The sequence below is a fragment of the Triturus cristatus genome, chromosome 1_1 (genome assembly GCF_964204655.1).
Source record: "Triturus cristatus chromosome 1_1, aTriCri1.1, whole genome shotgun sequence".
In the NCBI taxonomy this organism is placed as follows: Eukaryota; Metazoa; Chordata; class Amphibia; order Caudata; family Salamandridae; genus Triturus; species Triturus cristatus.
Genome location: NC_140579.1, coordinates 210,745,814 through 210,765,553, shown reverse-complemented (window position 1 = coordinate 210,765,553; position 19,740 = coordinate 210,745,814). Strand labels below are relative to the sequence as shown.

The window sequence follows — 19,740 nt, the reverse complement described above, 5'->3', positions numbered from 1 at the left end:
AGTATATGGTTTAACCACATTCACAAACAGCCACAGGGAATAGACCCTGCCAGCTGCAGAGGGGCCCTGCTCAGGCAGAGGCACCCCCTGACATTGTAAACCAAGCACCCTGCCCTCAGGATTGATAGGGCTTGCCATAGGGGTGACTGATAGGTTTATATGTGTGTGTATGGTGAGATATAGGAACCTATACCTCTGTGAGGAGTGCTAACACTACCTCACCCAGGTTGCAGTAGCAGACCTGAGGCTCCAGATTTAGTCTGCTTCCCAGGGGTGGCATAATACATGCTTCAGCCCCTGGTAGGCCTGCAAAGTACCTATGCCCTTGGTACCTAAGGTACCATATACTAGGGGCCCATAAGGCACCACAGTAACCAATCACTAGTGCATCTAATATGCACTCCAAGTCATTTAGAGAGAACAGAGAGACTGGGGCCCTGATTAGCAGGGGCCCAGCCTGACTATAGCCAGAAACAAGTGTATACATAAAAAAAAAAGTGGGGGCAACATAAGTGCAGATCCTATTCTCCTACACACAGCTAACTGAATGCTTGTTGTGGGCTTAACTTTGGAGGATCTAGGGGGATATAATATCTTTATTTGCATGATTACTTAAAACCATTAGAACGATAAAACAGCAGTATTTAAATTTTCCAAATTAGAACCATGATTGCTTAACAAAGTTTACAGTTTGCTTTTGCACCAAGGCTCCATATACCTTGTTTGGACCATGCATAAAAAAGAGCATTTAAAATGGTTTAAGATTATTAAAAGGGTTAATTAAAATCAAGAAGTGTGAGGCTGCAGGGATAAGAGGTTCGTAGTCAATGGCAATGTGCAGAACCTACAGTGTGCAAAATATCTCCCTGAGCAGCACGTGCGGGCAATGTGCAAAGTCAGCTGTGTGCAAAAATAGTGCTCTAGTTGTCAAAATCGGTAGAAGCTAATGGTCATTGCCCAGACGGGTTGTGCCAAGTCAGCAGTATATGGAATGAATCTCCAAACAGCCGAAGCGGGCAATGTGCAAAGTCAGCAGCGGGTAAAGTAATTCTCTGGGGAACAAGAGCAGCGGGGTCTGATAAGTGATTGTCGAAGGTGGGGGCCAGGTTGGGCAGTTAAATACTGGTGTTTAATATTTTTCCCACTTTGCCCATGAATTGTACGTGGCAGTAGGCTAACTGAACGTCTCCACCTTCAAAACATGCTTTCACTGCCTGCCTGCATGTTCTTATCCCCTTGATCTTTAGGGCGGATTTTAACAGAAGTCTGCGCTCACTTTTGTGTCTCCCCCATATGCACAATAAATGTAGCACATCCTCTTTTGCTTCCCCACGTAGGCAACAGTTAGTTGTTGTCTGTGGTCATTTCCATGGAGGCAAGTGGAGCTGTGATGGAAGAATACGCAGTCGAAGGTGAAGATATTTTTCCTTTGTCGCTTTCATGACCCCTGCTCCTAGGTAATATTGAGGGGAGGCCTTAGAGTAACTCTGCAGACCGAACCAACCGTGTGCCCTTTCTTTTAGTACAGCTTTATCATCCACTAAGAACAGAATTTTAACTGTTTTATTGACAATCTTTTGAAGCTTTTATGGGTTCCAGCAGCCTCCTAAAGTTCCTGCAGTCCCAATCAATTTATTGAAGCTTGCAAATAGATCATGGCCGCACTGTCTTTTTTTGACTTGAGTTCCTTCCAAAGATGTGCATTCGGAGTGCCACATTTGTCTCCCTTTATTTTGTACCAGCATTTGACGAAGGCATCTTTGCGTGATATTTGTTGCGTCTGCAGGCCAAATTCTAGTCTTATTTGCGCCAATGAGGTATATTTAGGTAGATTAAATATTTTTCTTAGGGCTCTTGCTACCTTGCGGTCCAGTGTACTTGTGTCCCTTTCCCGTAGACACTCGCTCCGCTTGGATTACCTGGCACACAGGCGTGAATTTGATATTTTTAAATGCAACCACCGTTGTTACCTCTTCTTACTATGGCCTTTTTTGTGCCACAAAGTACATTTGCTATTCAGTATAATGCCCAGATATTTATATTCTTCAACCGCTTCTAGCGGGAGACCTCCTAGATGCCAGCAATGTCTGTGGTAGATTTACAAGCCCCTTGCGCTGCCAGTACGTCACTTTTTGTGACGCACTGGCATCTCATTTCTCTGCCCCATATTTATAAGGACAGGAAAAGCCACCCTGAATGTCTTTTCCTTTCCTTGTAAATACGGCCCCTTTACACGCAGCAGGTTGCGTGAAAGGGGCTTTCCATGGCTAATACTCTGGGGGTGTTCCCACGCAACACCCATGGAACTAGACACATTTCCAGATTTACGAGGATTCGTAAACCTGGAAATGCATCAGTATGGTACGCCACCCTAGGGGTGGCGTAGCGAGGCGCAACGAGGACAAAAATGTTTTCATTTCTCCTCGTTTTTATCCTCTTTCAATGCATGCTGCATTCTACAGCACGCATTGAAAGAGGAAAATGCCTGTAGTGATTGTTTTTGTGCAGGAAGGTGCCCCTTCCTGCACAAAACAATCTCCCCATGACGCAGGCATTCTTGCACCATGGTGCAAGGGTCTCTGCGCCAGGGCATGGCAGCTATTTGTGCGCCATCGCAGGGGAGAGTACAGGAATGCAAAATATCGTTGTAAATGTGTTGCATTCCTGTGCTCTGAAAGTGCCGCAGCATGGCGCAGCTAAAGGGCTTGGGGTGCCGCGCTGCAGCACTTTCATGTAGATCTGCCCCTCTATGTTTTTTTGGTTTAACAACATCACTTTGGATTTGTCTAGGTTAATGCGTAATCAGTTGTAAACAGAGAAGTTTTGTATGGCGTCTAATAGGTGTTGGAGGCCAATTGAAGTGCGGCTGATCAGTACAAGATCGTCGGCGTAGAGTAAGTTTGAGAGAGTAAGTCCTCCCATCTTTGGGGTGTGGGAGTTGCATTTGTCCAGCTCTCTCGAAAGGTCTGAAATAAAACGATTGAACTAAGAGGGGCCAGTACGCAGCCTTGTTTCAGCCCCGTAGTCATTGGAATCTTTCCGGATAGACGGTCGTCAGCTCCCAGCTTTATTTGGACCCAGGTATCAGTATGCAGAAGGATCAGCTGATTCAGGAGAGCAGATGTAATTTTTTTTTGGGACAGTTTATCCCACAGTTTTTTCCTGTCAATGTTGTCAAGGTTGGATGAATAATCAATGAAGCAAACATTGAGTGGCAAGTTGGCATCTCTCACCGCATCAATCAGAAGGGAGAGGGTAAGTATATTTGTTGTCGTTCCTGTGAGCTTGGGTTGAGGGGAATGATTGCCATTTCTGCCCTCCAATCTGTGAGTTCTTCCAAAAGAAGGACAGCATAGTACTTGTCATCATTGTTGTAGGAGAGTAGGGTCTGCTATCCTATGGTCACCCCAAATTTTTGCTTTTTGCTTCACTGGTTTTTGACATATTGAGGCTGTGGGCCTGCCAATCAGACCCCCAGCCTGCTGTTCTCTCTACTAAATTTACACTATGCACCCTAGGTGCATAACCAATTGGAAGTGGATCACCCTGTGAGCCCCTGTACCAGTGTACACTAGGTACCCAGGGCATTGGTGTACCCAAGGCCTGCCAGGGGCTGAAGCATGTATTATGCCACCCCAGGCTTGGCCTAACAATTTGACACAACTGGCTGATCACTCAGCTGGGGTAAGTTGGTGTAATCACCTCTTACTTAGGTGTAGTATACCTATACCTAACCTTAAATGGGACACATGTTAACCTATAAGTCACTCCTATGGCAGGACTTGACAATCCTGAAGGCAGAGTGCTTGGTTCCATGTGAGATGGTGCTCTGGCATGAGCTGAGCCTGTCTGCAGTGGTCGGAACAACTTCCTTCTACTGTTTCCAGATATCGTCATACCATATACTCTTAAGTGCATTATGAACCTCGCGGTTAAATGCTATCTTTGGTTTGGCTTTATCAAAATATGTCGAGTAAGGTGTCATACGAATTGGAATACTAACCCCTCGCCAATTCTGGCGACGGGGTTAGCATTCCACCCTTCTAGAGGGACACGACATGTACAGTACCTGAAACCCGGGTAAAATCAGACATAGCCTCAGCTCCACAAAATGGATGCTGCCACCACCGACACAAGTCTGCCCTCCTGCTGCTGGGAGTCCTTCCAGCTTGGGAGGTGTGGACAAAGGGTTTCCTGCCAGGTGAGGTGCGTGCACCACCCCAGACAGGATTTTGTGTAGTGGTCAGGTAGGGCTTGAAAGAAACCAGACATGCCTGTGGCTCACAAGGAGCCTCGGTGCATATGCCAGTTCAAACCGGTCCTGGGGCACACCAGTCCCGGGCCTGGGGCGAGCTGGACAAAGGATTGGGGGTGTAACCACCCCCCTTCCTGGTCCCACCCTTAGGGAGGGACCTAGCAGGTAGTCCGGCCCCTAGAATCCGCTTAAAGGTAGGAGCTGTGTCCTAAGACTTCAGACATCCTGGAATCAACTTGAAACTAAGAAGAAGACGGGAACTTCGACATTCTGCTGCACAGAAGACTGAAGGAAATCTCCCCTGTGGTCAGGGAGTGACCACCTTGCTAACGCAAGCACCATCCAGCGAATCAACGTCTGCTTTGCCGCCGCCTCCCACAGGAGCCCGAGCCCAGAGACTGACAAGACCTGGACCTCCAGACCTCTCACCGCCCGATCCACAGTCCCTGAAAAGAGGAGACCCGTGGAGGCACCGAGACACGTGGAGCCAGCGAGACACGTGGAGCCAGCCATCTTGGAACGACGACGACAAGCTGCAAGCGCAACAACCAAGGCTCCCTCCAAGTTGTGCTTTGGGATCTGAGAAGCCCAACACCCGAGCAGCATCTGCACCAAAGGTGAGCCCTCCAACATCTCCACGATCTGCGTGGGGCCCTTCTGCTTTTTGCCACTCGACGCGCCTAACCGGTTGCTGGCCCGCTGGCTAGTGGCCATCTTGGTGACGAACTTCAAGAAATACACCGCTGGTCTGGTTGCTCCAGACTGGCCCTTGCTCCCCTCCAAAGGAGCAGTCCCTCTGACCTTGCTGGTCAGAACCATCAGCTTATCTTGTTCTCCACAACACTTGCTTTTGCCAAGGCTTGTTTGCTTCGATCAAGTCGCCGACACCGCCGACAGCGAGAGCCTGCGTGGGACAGCTCGTGAACCGACTCCTGGACGTCGTCGACCTCCAGGGACCACGTGGCTGCAGAGACAAGCTACACCTTTCTTCCTGTTTGCACCCGACATCGCCTGGTACCCACATGGTGCCACGCTGGTCACTGGCTAGTGACTGTGAACACTGTCCCCTCTGCTTACAGGTCTTCTACAACTCCGATCCACCCTGGGATCCACGCATCTCTCCCGGACCGACCACCTGCAGCATCTTTGTCCACAGGCTCCATTGACCCGATAGAAGAAACCCGACGCACTTCGACACCTATGCACCCGCTTCCTGTGGGTGAGGTAAAGCTGGCACTCCGGTGCCCAAGTTTAGAGTAACTTCTCTAGTGTCTGTGTTTCCAATCTTAAGGTCATAGTCCATCCGGAAGATCCTTTTTGCAGTAACTTTGTACTTTTTACGCACCCATTGAAACCTATGGGAGCACGCGTGTGACTATTTGCTCTGCACACGCCACCCGTGGACCTCCTGGTCACTAACTGAAGTTAGCTCTGATGATCTTTCGATGAAGCCACAAATCAACTCGGTCACCTCAGCCTGTTTTTTCCATCTTAGGCGGGTCCGTAAGATCAGTAGGTTTCTTACTAAAGAAGCCCTGACCTTAGTTGTTATGGCACTCATCACTTCCAGGCTCGACTACGCCAATTTACTGTATGCTGGCATCCCTGCCTGTCATCTTCACCGTCTACAGCTGGTGCAGAATCAAGCCGCTCGCCTGATCTTTCACCAGCCTAAATTCCAGCATGTCACTCCCCTCCTTCACAGTCTCCATTGGCTTCCTGTCTCCAAACGCTGCATTTTCAAAATGGCATGTTCCACCTTTAAGGCCCTCTCACATGCAGCCCCGGCTTTTATTTCCTCAAGCCTGTCTCGTTACATTCCTTCTAGAACCCTTCGATCCTCTTCTCTCAATCTTCTTGAGATCCCCAAGTATAAAAGGAAAAAGCATGGTGGTCTATCCTTTTCTGTTTTGGCCCCCTCCACCTGGAACGCTTTGCCATCTGCCCTTCGCATCTGCCCCAAGTATGACTGCTTCCGTAGACTCTTAAAAACCCTGCTCTTCCAATCTGCATACGGCTAATTATCTCATCCTGGCTCTCTGTCATTTGTCATTCAGCGCCAAGAAACCATTGGTGAAAGTGCGCGGTATAAATATTTTAACATAACATATCATAGCTCCTTGTAGGCCCAGCGATTCTAGAGGCCCTAGGCCTTTTCCCTTTTCTGTTCGTGGTACTTATACCACTATTTTAGTATATGGTTCGAGCGGCCACCAGGGCCTATCCATATAAAGTGCAACTTCTGTGTATTCTACTGTAATCTTGTTTGACGATTTGTGCTCCTGTGCTCATAAAGAGACTAGTGGTTACTTTGAGAAATAAATACATATATATTTTGAATATATATCTGTGTGGTGTCCTTTCATTGGTATAAAAGGGGGTTGCATTTGGTAAAACAGCTGGCTTAACACGCTTCACGAGTTTAGCCTCAAAGACTGCTTAGCCTACGCTACCACTAGGGCAGCTAGTCCGAAAAGGTTGACTTACAACCACACCATAAGGGTTGCTTGGCATGGTACAAGGTGATCACTTTAACTAGTGAGCATCATATACCAGGCCAACTTCTCACAATTGTCTATTAAGGTGACCCACCTGTAATTTTTTGCATCATTATTATTGCCTTTCTTATGGATTGGGAATATGATTGACCCCTTCCAAGAATCTGGTATTCTTTCTACTTCAAGAATCTGTTTAAAAAGTGGTAGTAATGCTGCTGGCCAAAAATCCGGGTCTTGCTTATACAGGATTGGGGGATGCTGTTGGGACCCGGCGACCTCTCTGTCCTACCTTTCGCTATCCTGTTAGTAATCTGTTTGCCAGTGAATGCAAAACAGGCAATTGCCAATGATTTTTCTGGGTGGGATAGTTTGCTCCCGGGCGTGTATCCAGGTCTCTGCTCTTCGTGCATAGTGTCGGCAGGTCCTGTGTTAAAGTGATGCCAGAGATAGTTGGCCCAGGCTTCTTCCGTCAAGTGTGAGTTGATTCCATGTGCACTTGGGTTCTGTAAGCTGTTAGTAGTGTGCCAAAATCTTGCAATGTTGTTTGTTTTTGTATTGTGTAAGAGCTTGGCCCACAACTGGTCTTCTGATTCCCTTTTCGATTGCCAAAAGAGCCACTTCTAGCTGATGTTTAACTGCCTTTGTTCCCTTTAGATGCCATCATCTGGGCCTGTTTGGTGGAGCCTCCGTACTGATCTGTTTATTGCTTTCTTGAGCTGCCTTAGACGCATCTTTTGCGTTATTGAAAGATGACTGCATCGTGCACTTTGTGGCACGAGAGGGATCCTTGTTAAACAGTTTCTCCTGTTGTTGAGCGAGGCTCTTCCCTTAATATGTGGGCTTTGCTGAGTTTTTTGGTGAAGATTTCTAAGCAAGTTAGCATACTGAACTTGGGGGTTCTTGTAGTTATAAAAATTGATAAAGGGCTCATACTGGTTAGGGTATGAGTAGTGTTTAGAGGGGTGCTTTGGACTGGTGGGGTCTGTGAAATTCTGCCTTAATGGAACTCAGGGTACACTCGCGTCTGTGGGGCTCAGTGCTGTATTCTATTCTCGGAATGGACTTTGGGGTATGTTTGCTGCTGGTGGAACTGCATTGTATGGGGTGGTGATCTGGACCTCAGGAGCTCATCTAAGAAGGACTTTCTAATTAATCTCTGGGCTTTTTTTTGAGAGGTGGGATTCTCTTTTCCCAATTTCTCACTGTCTATCTCAAGGTAAGCGTCTATTGCTTTGATCACATCCTCTCGTCATCCTCTCTGCCTCTCATCATTCTAAATGTTTAGCCATTAATAGAAGTGCAGATCTCTTTCTATGTGTCTGGTTTGCAATTTACTCCAAAAGGTTTAAGGCTTCAAATTAAGTGGGTCTAAGTTGGGCTTTTTTTAAATCGTACATTCTCATCCTCAGATTCTTAACAATGAGTATGTGGAACATGCCACATAACTGAAACTACAATTCTCCGTCATTCTCAGTATATTGATGCCATTGTTTGAGCCAGACACACATGTAACCGTTTCTTTGCTGCTATTTTCCTACCTGGTGTGGAATTTATCCACCTTTTTTGACTCTTTGCTTTTTCAAGAAATGGATCCCAATTATTTTCAACTCAAAATGTCAACTATGACTTCTTAGTTTTCACTCTAATCTTTCTGACTCACATAATTCACTGCTCGTCCTCCAAACACAGTGCCACCTAGTCAAACAATACCATACCATGCAATTTATAGAGCGCTTGGCTACCACCAACCTGGTGCTGAGTGGTCAGAAAGGGAGGGAAGGGACACACTAGGGCAATTCAAACAGCCATGTTTTCAATGCGTTCCTAAAAGTAGGTTCTGATTCTGCTTTACGCTGATAGTAAGGCCTAACATTCCAGAGAGCGGCCGTTCTCACTGCAAAGGCTCGCCCACCTATCCTGGCTTTAGAGAAGCGAGGGATATGGAGAAGCATCTGAGAGTAAGAACGCAAGGTCCTGGACTGATGGTATTTCTGAAGTCTCTGTTTCAGTTATCCTGGACCTCTATCTCTTGTGGCTCTAAAAGCAAGAGACCTTGCCTTAAATTCAATTCTCCTTTTCACTGGGAGCCAGTGAAGGCTCCGCAGATGAGTGGAGATGTGGTATCGAAGGGGCACATTTCTGATGAACCTTGCTGTGGCGTTCTGGACTGTCTGCAGCCTATGGATAAGATAAGCTGGTAAACCTAAGTATAAGCTGTTCGCATAGTCCAGCTGAGATGTAACAAGGGCATGGACTATAGTGGCCCGACAGTCCATCGGCAACAGATTAAGAAATCTTCGCAAGGTTTTGAGTTTCCAGAAACATGCTCTGAGCCTTGGCTGACAATTTTGAGTCAAATTTGAAACAGGGGTAGGAGGGGGATTTAGCTGCGTCCGCCACCAGAGATCAGCTGGTGGGGGTGAAGGTTGATTAAAAAACATCACCTCTGTTTTGTCAGTATTTAATTTCAAGCAATTGTCCGTCATCCAGGAGGTGATCTTAGTTAGACAATGCCTAAAGCTGTCAAACGCAGCCTTAGCAGTGTCTTTAAAGGAAAACACAAGCTGTGTATGATCAGCGTAAGAAATTATTCTCACTCCACAGTGTTCCACAAACGATGCCAAAGGAGCCAGATAGACATTAAACAGGGTGAGGCTAAGTGCCGAGCCCTGCGGGACTCCGCATACCATGGAGCAGGACGAGGAGACACGAGGGCGCAGAAAGACCTGCTGAGACTGCTCCTCCAGAAAAGAGCGGAACCAGTTTTAGATGGTCCCCGAGATACCCAGCTGTGCCAGTCGGTCTATGAGAATCGAGTGCAAGACCGTATCGAAGGCTGCGGACAAGTTTATCAGCACAAGCATGGCACAGCCTCCCTGGTCTAGGGATTCTCGGATGGTTTCCGCCACCTCCAACAGCGCAGTCTCGGTACTATAGCCCGCCCTAAAACCCGACTGGGAATCATGAAGGAGGTTATTAGATTACAGATAATTGGAGAGCTGTCTCTGAACTTCCTTCTCCAGTATTTTTGCAGTAGAGGGCAGAAGGAAGCTGGGCCTATAGTTCTTGAGTATGCATCAGCCAATTGCAACTTGGGTCATGGCATCTGAATGTCTATACTTGCACATCACCCTATGAAGTAAACCGCCCATGTGCTGTCAAACTCTCCTGTTCTCTCTTCCGCTCCCTTAATTTTCAACATTGTGTGCTTCTTCTATATGAAATGAAGTCTCTATATGAATTTATCAAAGTAACATTCAAGCGACAGCAGACTCTCAAACTGCTGGAGTTTGCCCTGACCCATGCGCTCACTCCTGTGCAGTAAGGAATGAACGGCAATCAAGCTTAATTAGTACTACCTCACAATAGAAAAGTTACGTCCTTTTCTTGGTGCGACTGATCTAGTTTCACAGTACACCTCACCTTAGCAGACAATACAACTAAATGTTAAAGCTCTAAGTTATGCCCAATGTACCTTTTACTGACATAAACCATAACAAATTACCTGCATACAGCACTGTCCTCAGAAAATCAAGAAAAAACTTCAGAGAGGCAATGACTACAATTTCTATAAATCCAAGAATCAAAGCCACATAGTAATTTATTCCACATCTGTACACTGTATCTCAACATTCCATCTCGTACTACAATTCCTAAAATGCACCTCTTCTATTCCCTGAGTCTTCTATTCCCTACTTATCTATAGTCACACCATTGTTCATATTGATACTCATGTTGTTCTCTTCGGGTTGCCACGTCAGCCACCTCGTCTCCTTTGGGTTGTCACTGGTCAGCGTGGGGATGCGGACTGGGTCAGTTTTGAATCTCGGGGCACAACCGTCTATACCATGTAGATAGAGTTCTCCGTTCTGAGGCCTGTTTACCTATACGGGTCCAATCAGTACTTGACGGATCCAGTCGGAACCATCAGATCTGCTACCAGATCTGTCAATGCACTAAGCAAAACTTTACTTCATTTACTCGGGAACGGTAAAGTCCCTAGCAGACTTAGGTGCTAGCCACAGGACCTGTCTCTCTCTTTAATGTTAAATGTGCAGATACAGAAGACATCACTAAAGCATTTCTGTTAAGAAATTACAGATAAATATATCAGTTTAAATGTTTACTCAAATAATTAAGGTACATAAGTGCATAAGCTTGGCCAACAAATTATATAGTCAATAAGCATACAAATAAATGAAGAATACAGCAAAGTACTAAGGGGATTTTTATGATTTTGGCGGCCCTCCAACAGGCCGCCATGCCAACGCCCATGGGGAGGACCGCCAAAGCCATACTCGCACTGCTTGCCGGATTATGATTGTAATTCTTGGCGGGCAGGCATTCTGTGGCGGTGTCACAGCGATGCCTGTCTAAAGGCCCATAGGTGAGCCTCAGACAGGCACCGCCATAGCACATTCCTTCATGGTGTGGTATGCATCATGTGGTGCATGCTGCAGCATGCAGGAACTGGGGTGCATATATGCAGGGGGCACTACATGTGCCTCCCTTTATGCATCCACTGGCACTGGAGTAGCAGAGGGCCCTGTTTGGACCCCCATTGTTGCCTCACTGCTATCCTTTTCATGGCGGGCTCACCGCGGCCGCGGACCAGGATCCCTGGCAGATGCAGTGGTCTAGTAGAGTCCAACCACCAAAGTGCTAATACGGCGGGCAGACCACCATTTTGATGGTCCTCGACCACCACCACGTGTTCGGTGGTCAAATGGACCACCGAACTTGTAATAAGGCCCTCAGTAAAATTCTAATAAAATCCAGCATAAATTTGCCTTCTTAAAGAGTGGAAAAGGTTTGCTCCTCACATGGAGAAACTACGCTCTTTTATAGTGTTTTAGACACAAGCTTCATACATTTACTACATTGCTACATGGTTCACATGCTCTTAACCAATAGTAATCAAGCAAAGGAGCAACTACTTCAACAGAATACATTTGAGGATTTTCTTACTATTCTGCTACCTAGAGTCCTTGTATACACCACATATGTTCTCAGCACATGAAATGTTACATTGTATGTTATTGAGTCTGGGACAGTCACTCTGTCTTTGAGCAAGTACACACTCTGTTTACTTAGCTAAGGAAAATCACTTTCTCGTCTGGTGAAGCCTGCAAATTCTTTATTATTGCTAAGAATAAATCAGCAGCTCGAGTCATGTGTTAGAATGCAACGTCACAATGAAAAGGGATGACAAGGCCTAAGTCATCCATTCCTTAGTTTAGCTAAAGCCTAAATTATTACACTCTTAAGCACTGAATTTTAAGCAATCTGCTCTCACATATGTGAACAGGGAAGAGCAAGATTCCATTTACATTAATGGCTTGAAATTCGGACACCCTAGGTTATCTCTTATGGTGGACATGGATTTCTAAATTTACATTGGTAAAGTATGACTTTCGAAGCTGTAGTATCAGGCCTAAGCTTTGGTCAGAACTAAATGATCAACTATTCTAAATCAATGTGATAGTGCAACAGACATTCCCAAATGCTGTTGCACGAATTGCATGCACAAATGCTTTTTCTCGCATAGAAGTCCGATCTATTAGCTTTCAATAATGGGTGAAAAGTAATAAGAAAGCATTGCTTTCTGCAAAGCATGCTTAGAACAAATTGACTGTGACAACGTGATGATTGAGCTAATTTTTCAGATGTAAAATAGTCCCTCTTATTCCAATGGAAGCATTTCCTATGAAGTGGATTGATTCACCAAACAGCCAGTACCATGAGCTGGACTAGCCAAATCCCACCCTATGTATTCTTTTAAGATTCTGTAAAAATAGTTTTTGCAGACAGCTGTACTGTCGAGCTATCGATTTCTGCATGAACCGATCACCTAATATAATATGCTCCAAGGTAATGAAATTAATGAAAAGTATGTGTGTTGAATTAAATCCAAACAAACGATGATAAAACGTTACTCTAATTAATTAGGGTGATCTGTGATTAATTCCTTTTGTGTACTTGAAAGCCAGATCTCATGAAGAACGTGTCTAACCAACTTTTGTTACTGAGCACGATCTTTGATGAATCAATTGTTATAGTTTCTGTTACTTAAGGGCTAGATCTGGTGACAAAATATTATTTTTCCTGTTTATCATTTGTAACCGTTTTTGTTAGTCAAACAAATACAATTTTACCTACCCACTCATTTCCTTAATGTTCCACCTCCTGGCCCAAAGGCGCCATTCACTGTGTGATTCTCTGCTAGGGTAATTCATGATTCCCAAATATGTTTTCTTAGAGATCTTGCTTCACCTGTCCTTTGAGGTTAGACATTAATGTGAAGACGGGATGACTAAACTGTTTTGAGGAAATATGCTTCCTCAGTCCCATCTGAGGCCTCCAGTCAATTGAGCAACTGATAACATTTACCTGGCTGTAGACCTAGACTGAGGCAGGAACCATTCCGATGGGCCACGGTCCTTACTTATGCGCTATCTTATCCACTGTTATTTAAACCCACCATGCGTCACTCATTTTTCTATACTGCAGGAGTCCGGACTGTCCAGGCTCCTATCAAGTTCTTTCTTCTTTGAGTGTACATCTCAGACCGCAGAAAGGATCCAAAACAGGACAGCAAAAGAGAACCAGCCACCTGTGAGTTGAGCCAACCGAGTGCACGTCCGTCTAGTCTGATCCTGTTTTACTGAGCCGATGCCCAGAACTGGACGCTGCCCTGAAGTAGCATCAAGCAGAGCCAGAGAACCTTCCTCAGGCATCAATACTGGCTCCAACAGTGACCTGACTGCAAACGCTGAAACATTCTGTCCTCATACATACACAGCTGCACCCTCGCAGGTACTCACACTATCCACTTCAAGTAGGTGCTGCCTACTGCTGAATCGAGACTGAGCACGTGCATACTCGCTGGAGCGCCCCTAGGCTATCTCATCCAGAATCTACAGGTCTTTGTCACAGACAGTGAAGGTCTCCAATACACATATTTTTGATTTTTTTAACTGGATCCTTTCTGGTTTTTCAAATAGCACCATGTCTGAGGCTGGTTTCCAAATACAGTTGTTTGATGAGGATACGCTTCACATAGTAATTTTAATATTACATCTGGGGTTCTTGATTAGGTGCACATGAAGAATAGTTGCAAATGTTGGAATGACTATAAACCACTAGTAATGAATCCGAGTAGCATTCCATGCTATTGCTCACCTCGGCATGAACAGAATGGGACCAACAATACTCAATGATGTTTTACCCTGCCCAAAAGCGACAGTCACGTCTAGATTGCTAGCTCACTACCTCTCTGAATGGAAACAGCACTCAATTGCTATCCATCTAGAACGTCACTGTACAAATATCATTATATACATATATACACACACAACCCTAGTTGTGTTTCAACTTTGTGCGTCATAATGTTCTATTGTAACCCCTGATTTCTCAAGCTACTTTGTTCTCACAGCTTATTTGGACAGGGTATGGTAACACAGCTAGACCATCGGATCTTTTCGGGCTTATTATCAGGCTTACATAGGTTACACTCTCTAACCTTCCTTTTAAGTAGTATGTCCATTACGGGCCAACAAAACAAACTGCTGAACTTTCACGTCGTCCCATACCCAGCTTGTGTAGCTCGTTCAGTTCTGGTACTTGAAGTCCTTCATCTGTAGTATGAAAAGGAAAACCACAAGTATCAGAATTCAAAGTAAAATACAGACCTCTCTGTAATCCCAAACTATCTATGTGCAGCTATGACCATGCTTCACATTTTGTAGCTTTCAACTCAATCCACCATTAGATGCTACTACTCGGACTCCCATCATCCTGGCATGTGCTAAAATGGATTATCTCCTGCTTGAAAGACAGAAAATGTCTTCTCATATCCATCACTCACAACCCAACATGGTTGTATTCCCCAGGAATCCATCCTCTAACCTTTCCTGTTTAACATCTACCTAAATCCCTTACCGGATCTAATCAGATTGTTTAACTTTACATGTTTCAACTGTGCAAATAATACATAAAGTACCCTTAACATGAAAGGCTCTGAAGACGTCTACAATCCAAGTCTTAATAACTGCCTCTGGTCAGGCCACAGAGGCTTGGATTATGAGTAAACACCTTAAACTCAGCACTGGAAATGGAAAAATGACAATGGCACGAACAACAGCCTACGGATATGTGGGCTTTGAAGGCCCTGTGATACATGTCAATAGAGGTGAAGAACTTGGGGCAGTTATGAACTCCTATCTATCCCTGACTTGACGTGTCAAAGAGGTCGCTGGGAGTATCTTCTACACAATCAGAACATTGCAACACATCTTCCCATATATTGGATTCCAACCAAAAGTACAAGCTATCCTGGCTTTTGTGATCTCCAAACTTGATTATGCCAATAGCCCAGACCTTGGTACCACATGTTTCATCGTGCTCAAACTATTATGGATCCAGAAGGCTGTGGCAAAATTCCTCCTGCGCCTTCACCCCAGAGAACATATACTGTCAAATCTGCCAGCTCTTCACTGGCTACCAGTGGCTAAACAATCAATGTTTAGGGCATTCTGCATGCTCCACAGAGACCAACAAAGAAAAGGGCACCGTACCACAAATTTGTAAGCAATACTAACAAGAACTCTGTGCTCCAGGCTAGCTCCTTGAACCACCATACCATCTCACAATCAGAAATCCATAGGAGCATTAACCTTTAAAAGCTCTGGATCTCCTTACCAGTTACAATTTGATGCATTCAGTAATATGACCATTTCAGAAGAAAGATGAAAGCCTGCCTGTTCCTGAGACAACCATGGTAACTGTTGACAGTTGGACAAACCATGGGACAACATCCCACATTTATGTACAAGTGTTGCCTACAGCTATGAGACAGTCCTGGCCAGCAGACGACACAGAGACGACTGACTTCACACTTCAGGATCCATGACTGCAGTCGAGGTAAAAGTCCACACGTCGTGGCCAGCAGTGATCGCGACATACAGATGGGTTTTAAAAACTAAGCCAGAGGTCTTTAAACTGTGGGGCGCGCCACCTGGTGAGGCGTGGATGGGTTTCCAGGGGGGCGCAAAGGTCTCTGCATGCACATGTAAATGAAGTTGGCCTGGAAGTGCGGCGATGTTTATTTGCTGCACTTCCAGGCGGTCTTCATTTACGTGGGTCCGGAGGTCAGTGAGTGTGCTGCTGTGGGCTCGGCTGGGCAGTGTCTGGAGTCTTATCTCCGGCACACCTGAGTTTTTCACAGGTCTTTAAAGACCATTTGCATACCTTTGTTAACTGGTTACCTAGGCATAGTTTCTTTCTGTTTCCAGTACCCCCTAGGCCCCCACTCTGCCTATTCCTTATATTTGTATTCTACATTTACAGCTGTAGTGGGAAAATGAATTTCATGAAAAGGAATATAAAGTAGGGTTGCCAGTAGAAAAAATCAAGCCATGTATGTTTAAAGAGCCTCCAAAGACCTTGTCTTGGCACTAAATAGGGTTATAAATAAAAAAGTATGTATTCATTTGTAATGTGACTTCTGTCTGTTACCTTTAATTATCAGTCATGAATCATTCAGGTCACCCTAGAACACAATTAAAAGTGCTTCCTATTTATATTTGCTGTTCGAAGAACGCACTGATAAGTGCTGAAAATAGAGCTTTAGGTGACTGTTTATTTTTGTACCGTCTGCGACATCAAAATAATGAACAGGCAATCCTAAAACTGGAAGTTTGTTGCAGGATCAGTACATTATTTCTTTCCTTCACCCTCGAACCCTGATTAATGCAATAATAGCAATAGTGTAATTTATCTGAAACCCTATGCCCCGTAATTAACATGCTGATTTACTTCAAGTGTCTGGGAATGCACCCTGCATTCAGACAACTCACTCCTCATTCTCCACTTTCACTCTCACCCTGCACTCACAGCATAGTTATGGACTTCCCTCATTTGCCACATAATCCATCATCTGCTGCATAATTTGCAGATTAAAAAAAACTTGTTTCTAGCTCAAACGGTTCAAAAGTTACTCAAAATGCAGCAACAGGTGTTACATCGCAGTGGAAGGCCTTTTCTAAAGGTTGACTTTCTGTTGCTTATTGCAGTATGTGGCTATTATTTTGGTACTTATGAGGGGCAATAAAGGCCAGGACACTGTTAACAAGTGTAAAAATAGCAAAATAATTCAGTAATACTATCACAAAAATGCAGCATTAAGCAGTATAATGCGCCTTTGCTTGCTGCAGAATTTAGTCAACCATGCTGCATAATTTTGCCTTCTCCTGCTGCATAATTCCAATGGCCCTGTTTATAGTGCTATGAGGTCCCTGCCTGCGGCAGAAAGCACTGTGAATATGTAAGTCATTATTTTAAAGCAGTATTTACATATTCTAAACTAGGCTGCTGCAAAATGATGCAGTGATTGAGAGAAAACAAGTTCTTACAAAATACACTTTTTAGTAATAAGTAATCAAACTGTATCTAATGCATTCATTTTTGTAAGTGTCTCCACTATTCCAGATCTCAGCTGATAACACCCTTACATTACATCTCAAAAAGAATAGGTCTTTGCCACATGAAGTTCCAAGTAGAGCCATTGGAATTTTTCAGCAGAAGAGGACAACATTATGCAGCAGGTTTGACTAAATTATGCGGCACAATGTGCCACATTTTGTGGTTAGCATTACTTCATTATTTTGTCATTTTAACTCAAGGTAACGCTGTCAGGGGAATATTTCACCTCATTAGTACCAGTTTAACACCCAAATACAGTAGTTAGCAACAACAAGATTGCCAGGCAATCTTTGCAAAGGGCCTTCCACTGCTCCAGAACACTTTGTTACTCTTTAAGTAGCTCTTGTTCCGTTTGAGCTAGAATTTGCAGATTATGTAGCAAATGCAGTAAACTGATAATTACGTTGAAAATGCTGCTGCTGCAGAAACTCATAATTCCAGTGGCCCTGGCTTTAAGTGACTCAATCAATTAATGGCTGGTAAGAAGGTTGGTCTCTTTTTTAACTTTCTGCACTACCACCACACCCTTCACTTTCAGGCAGAGGCACCTCAAAGTCAGTATTCACCATTCAGGGGCAGTTCTTGTGTGAAAGCTGAGTCCATGGAGAGGCAGGTAGAAGACCAACAGGGTTGCATTCAGATGCAGAGCCCTAATCCTCTGGATCCCTGGGGTCCTCACAGTAATTGTCCAGAAGACAGAGGAAAGGAGCGAGATTCATCGATATTGTCAAAGAGAAGGCCCAGAATAGGGAGCACTGTATGCGGACTCATTTTTGAGTTAACAAATGGCCAGAGACAGCTTCTTCAGAGAGATGCCCCAAAGAAGGGGACAACATAAGTGTTTTTTGTTTTTTTACAGGTATATTCGTTAGTGAAGTTGGTACTGCTGCCAAGTGTGTAAATGGCCACAACTGGTTATCATTAAGGAAGCAGATGCAGCAGGACTGGGACCCAGGGATTTGAGGGGCCCACTGCATCACAATTATGACTGTCTAACTTTAAAAAAAGGGCATCGGAGCTTATTTTCCTTTCAAGCATTAGGACCAAGGTGATTATCCGTCATGGTGGGGAAGAGGTAAAAGATGCAGAGGAGATAGCCTGCTGACTGCAGTTATCATTAGTGCAGCAGGTATAGTTGGATTGGGGTCAAAGAGTGTGAGGGGCTCACAACACCCCAATTATGGGGAGCAGTTTGTTTGGGATAATATCTGGTTTTGTGTGATGCATTTGCTGTTTTATAAGTCCCATATTTAGTGGGGATCATAAGCTATAGAAAAAGTATTCCTGAATAATCTCATAAGCCCCGCTCCCTGCACGCAGCCATGTCCCTCCCGCTCCCCAAAGCCTTGCCATACATTTGTGGAGGGGTGCCCGACTTCAAAACATTTTGCTTAGGGGGGGCTCAGAGTAAAAAAGTTTGAAGACCTCTGAACTAAGCAATGTTATCCAAAAGTTAGGACTCTCAATCAAATACTAGCACGCGACACCTGAAATCCACCTCCTTACTGGTGAGAAGGAGGACTTTAAGACATAGTTCCTGCTCCTATATTGGTGTAAGAGCAAATAATACCTACCCAACCCCTTCTTCTAACCATGTGAGGAATAACTGTAAATCTAGTCATTCAAATAGTCCTCCATACCTCAATCAGATATAATCTCTGTACGATCATATCTTATCACATTCTAACTCGCTAATTGATCCATATCATTAGCAGGACTGGCATATAATATATAGATGGGTCTGTTGAGCCCTGCTGATAACTGAAGGACACTGATGCAGTAAATATCTCACTACCAGTCAAACATTTTTGCTGTGAATGACAAGACCTGCTACACTGCTTGTCACTGGGGGTTCAACCATAATGCATCCTGCAGGTCCCAAAATGTCACAGTCTCTGAGCACTGACATAGATTAAGTTCAGAGATATAAAGACTCAACATGAGCAGCACGTCTTGGTATTCCAGACAACCTGTTGCGCATGTTACCTCCCCTCAGATCCATAAGATGTCTGAGTGGATGACCTCCTGCCTCAGCCAGCACAGGACATTGGATTGAGAGCATTGAAACACAAGCAGACGTAATTAAAAGAACTGAAGTGCTAACCAGGGCTGGCAGCATCCCACGAGAGTAACCTTACCAGTTACAAATTGCCTGTCTGTCTGTCTTTTCACCTGTCTACAGAATCTGTTTCAGAAAAATGTTTCAGAAAGGAGGAGATCTAGGCTGAGCGTCCAGATCTCCGAAAATCACCACATATCTCTCTTGTTTTCAGTATGAAGTGAAAAAACGAATTTCTGCGGAGCAGGGCCTGCGGCACACTTACTTCAAGAGTCTGGGGGAGCGAGTCCTACGTCTGCCTGACAGTAAGTGACCCATCCTAGGATGCCAAGAGTTCTCACTGCTGGTTTCTGGAGTGGCCATGGAGCACCCTGCCCTGTACGATGCACCATGGGAACGCACCATAGGACAATTTAGACAGGCCCTGGGGTCAGGGTATCTCTGTG

The 19,740-nt window shown here is 44.8% G+C and overlaps 1 protein-coding gene across 7 annotated transcripts in view; it reads left to right on the top strand.

The window, feature by feature from the left end:
* CDK18 (cyclin dependent kinase 18) overlaps positions 1–19,740 on the top strand; it is a 1,155,230-nt gene that overhangs the window by 710,092 nt on the left and 425,398 nt on the right. For 4 of the 7 annotated variants that reach the window (XM_085624142.1, XM_085624143.1, XM_085624138.1 and 1 more), the window contains one exon: positions 19,509–19,599. The exons of the other annotated variants lie outside the window; for them this stretch is intronic. In XM_085624142.1, the coding sequence (XP_085480268.1) occupies positions 19,509–19,599 (91 nt within the window). The remainder of the gene's footprint in view (positions 1–19,508; positions 19,600–19,740) is intronic. 7 annotated transcript variants of the gene reach the window in all.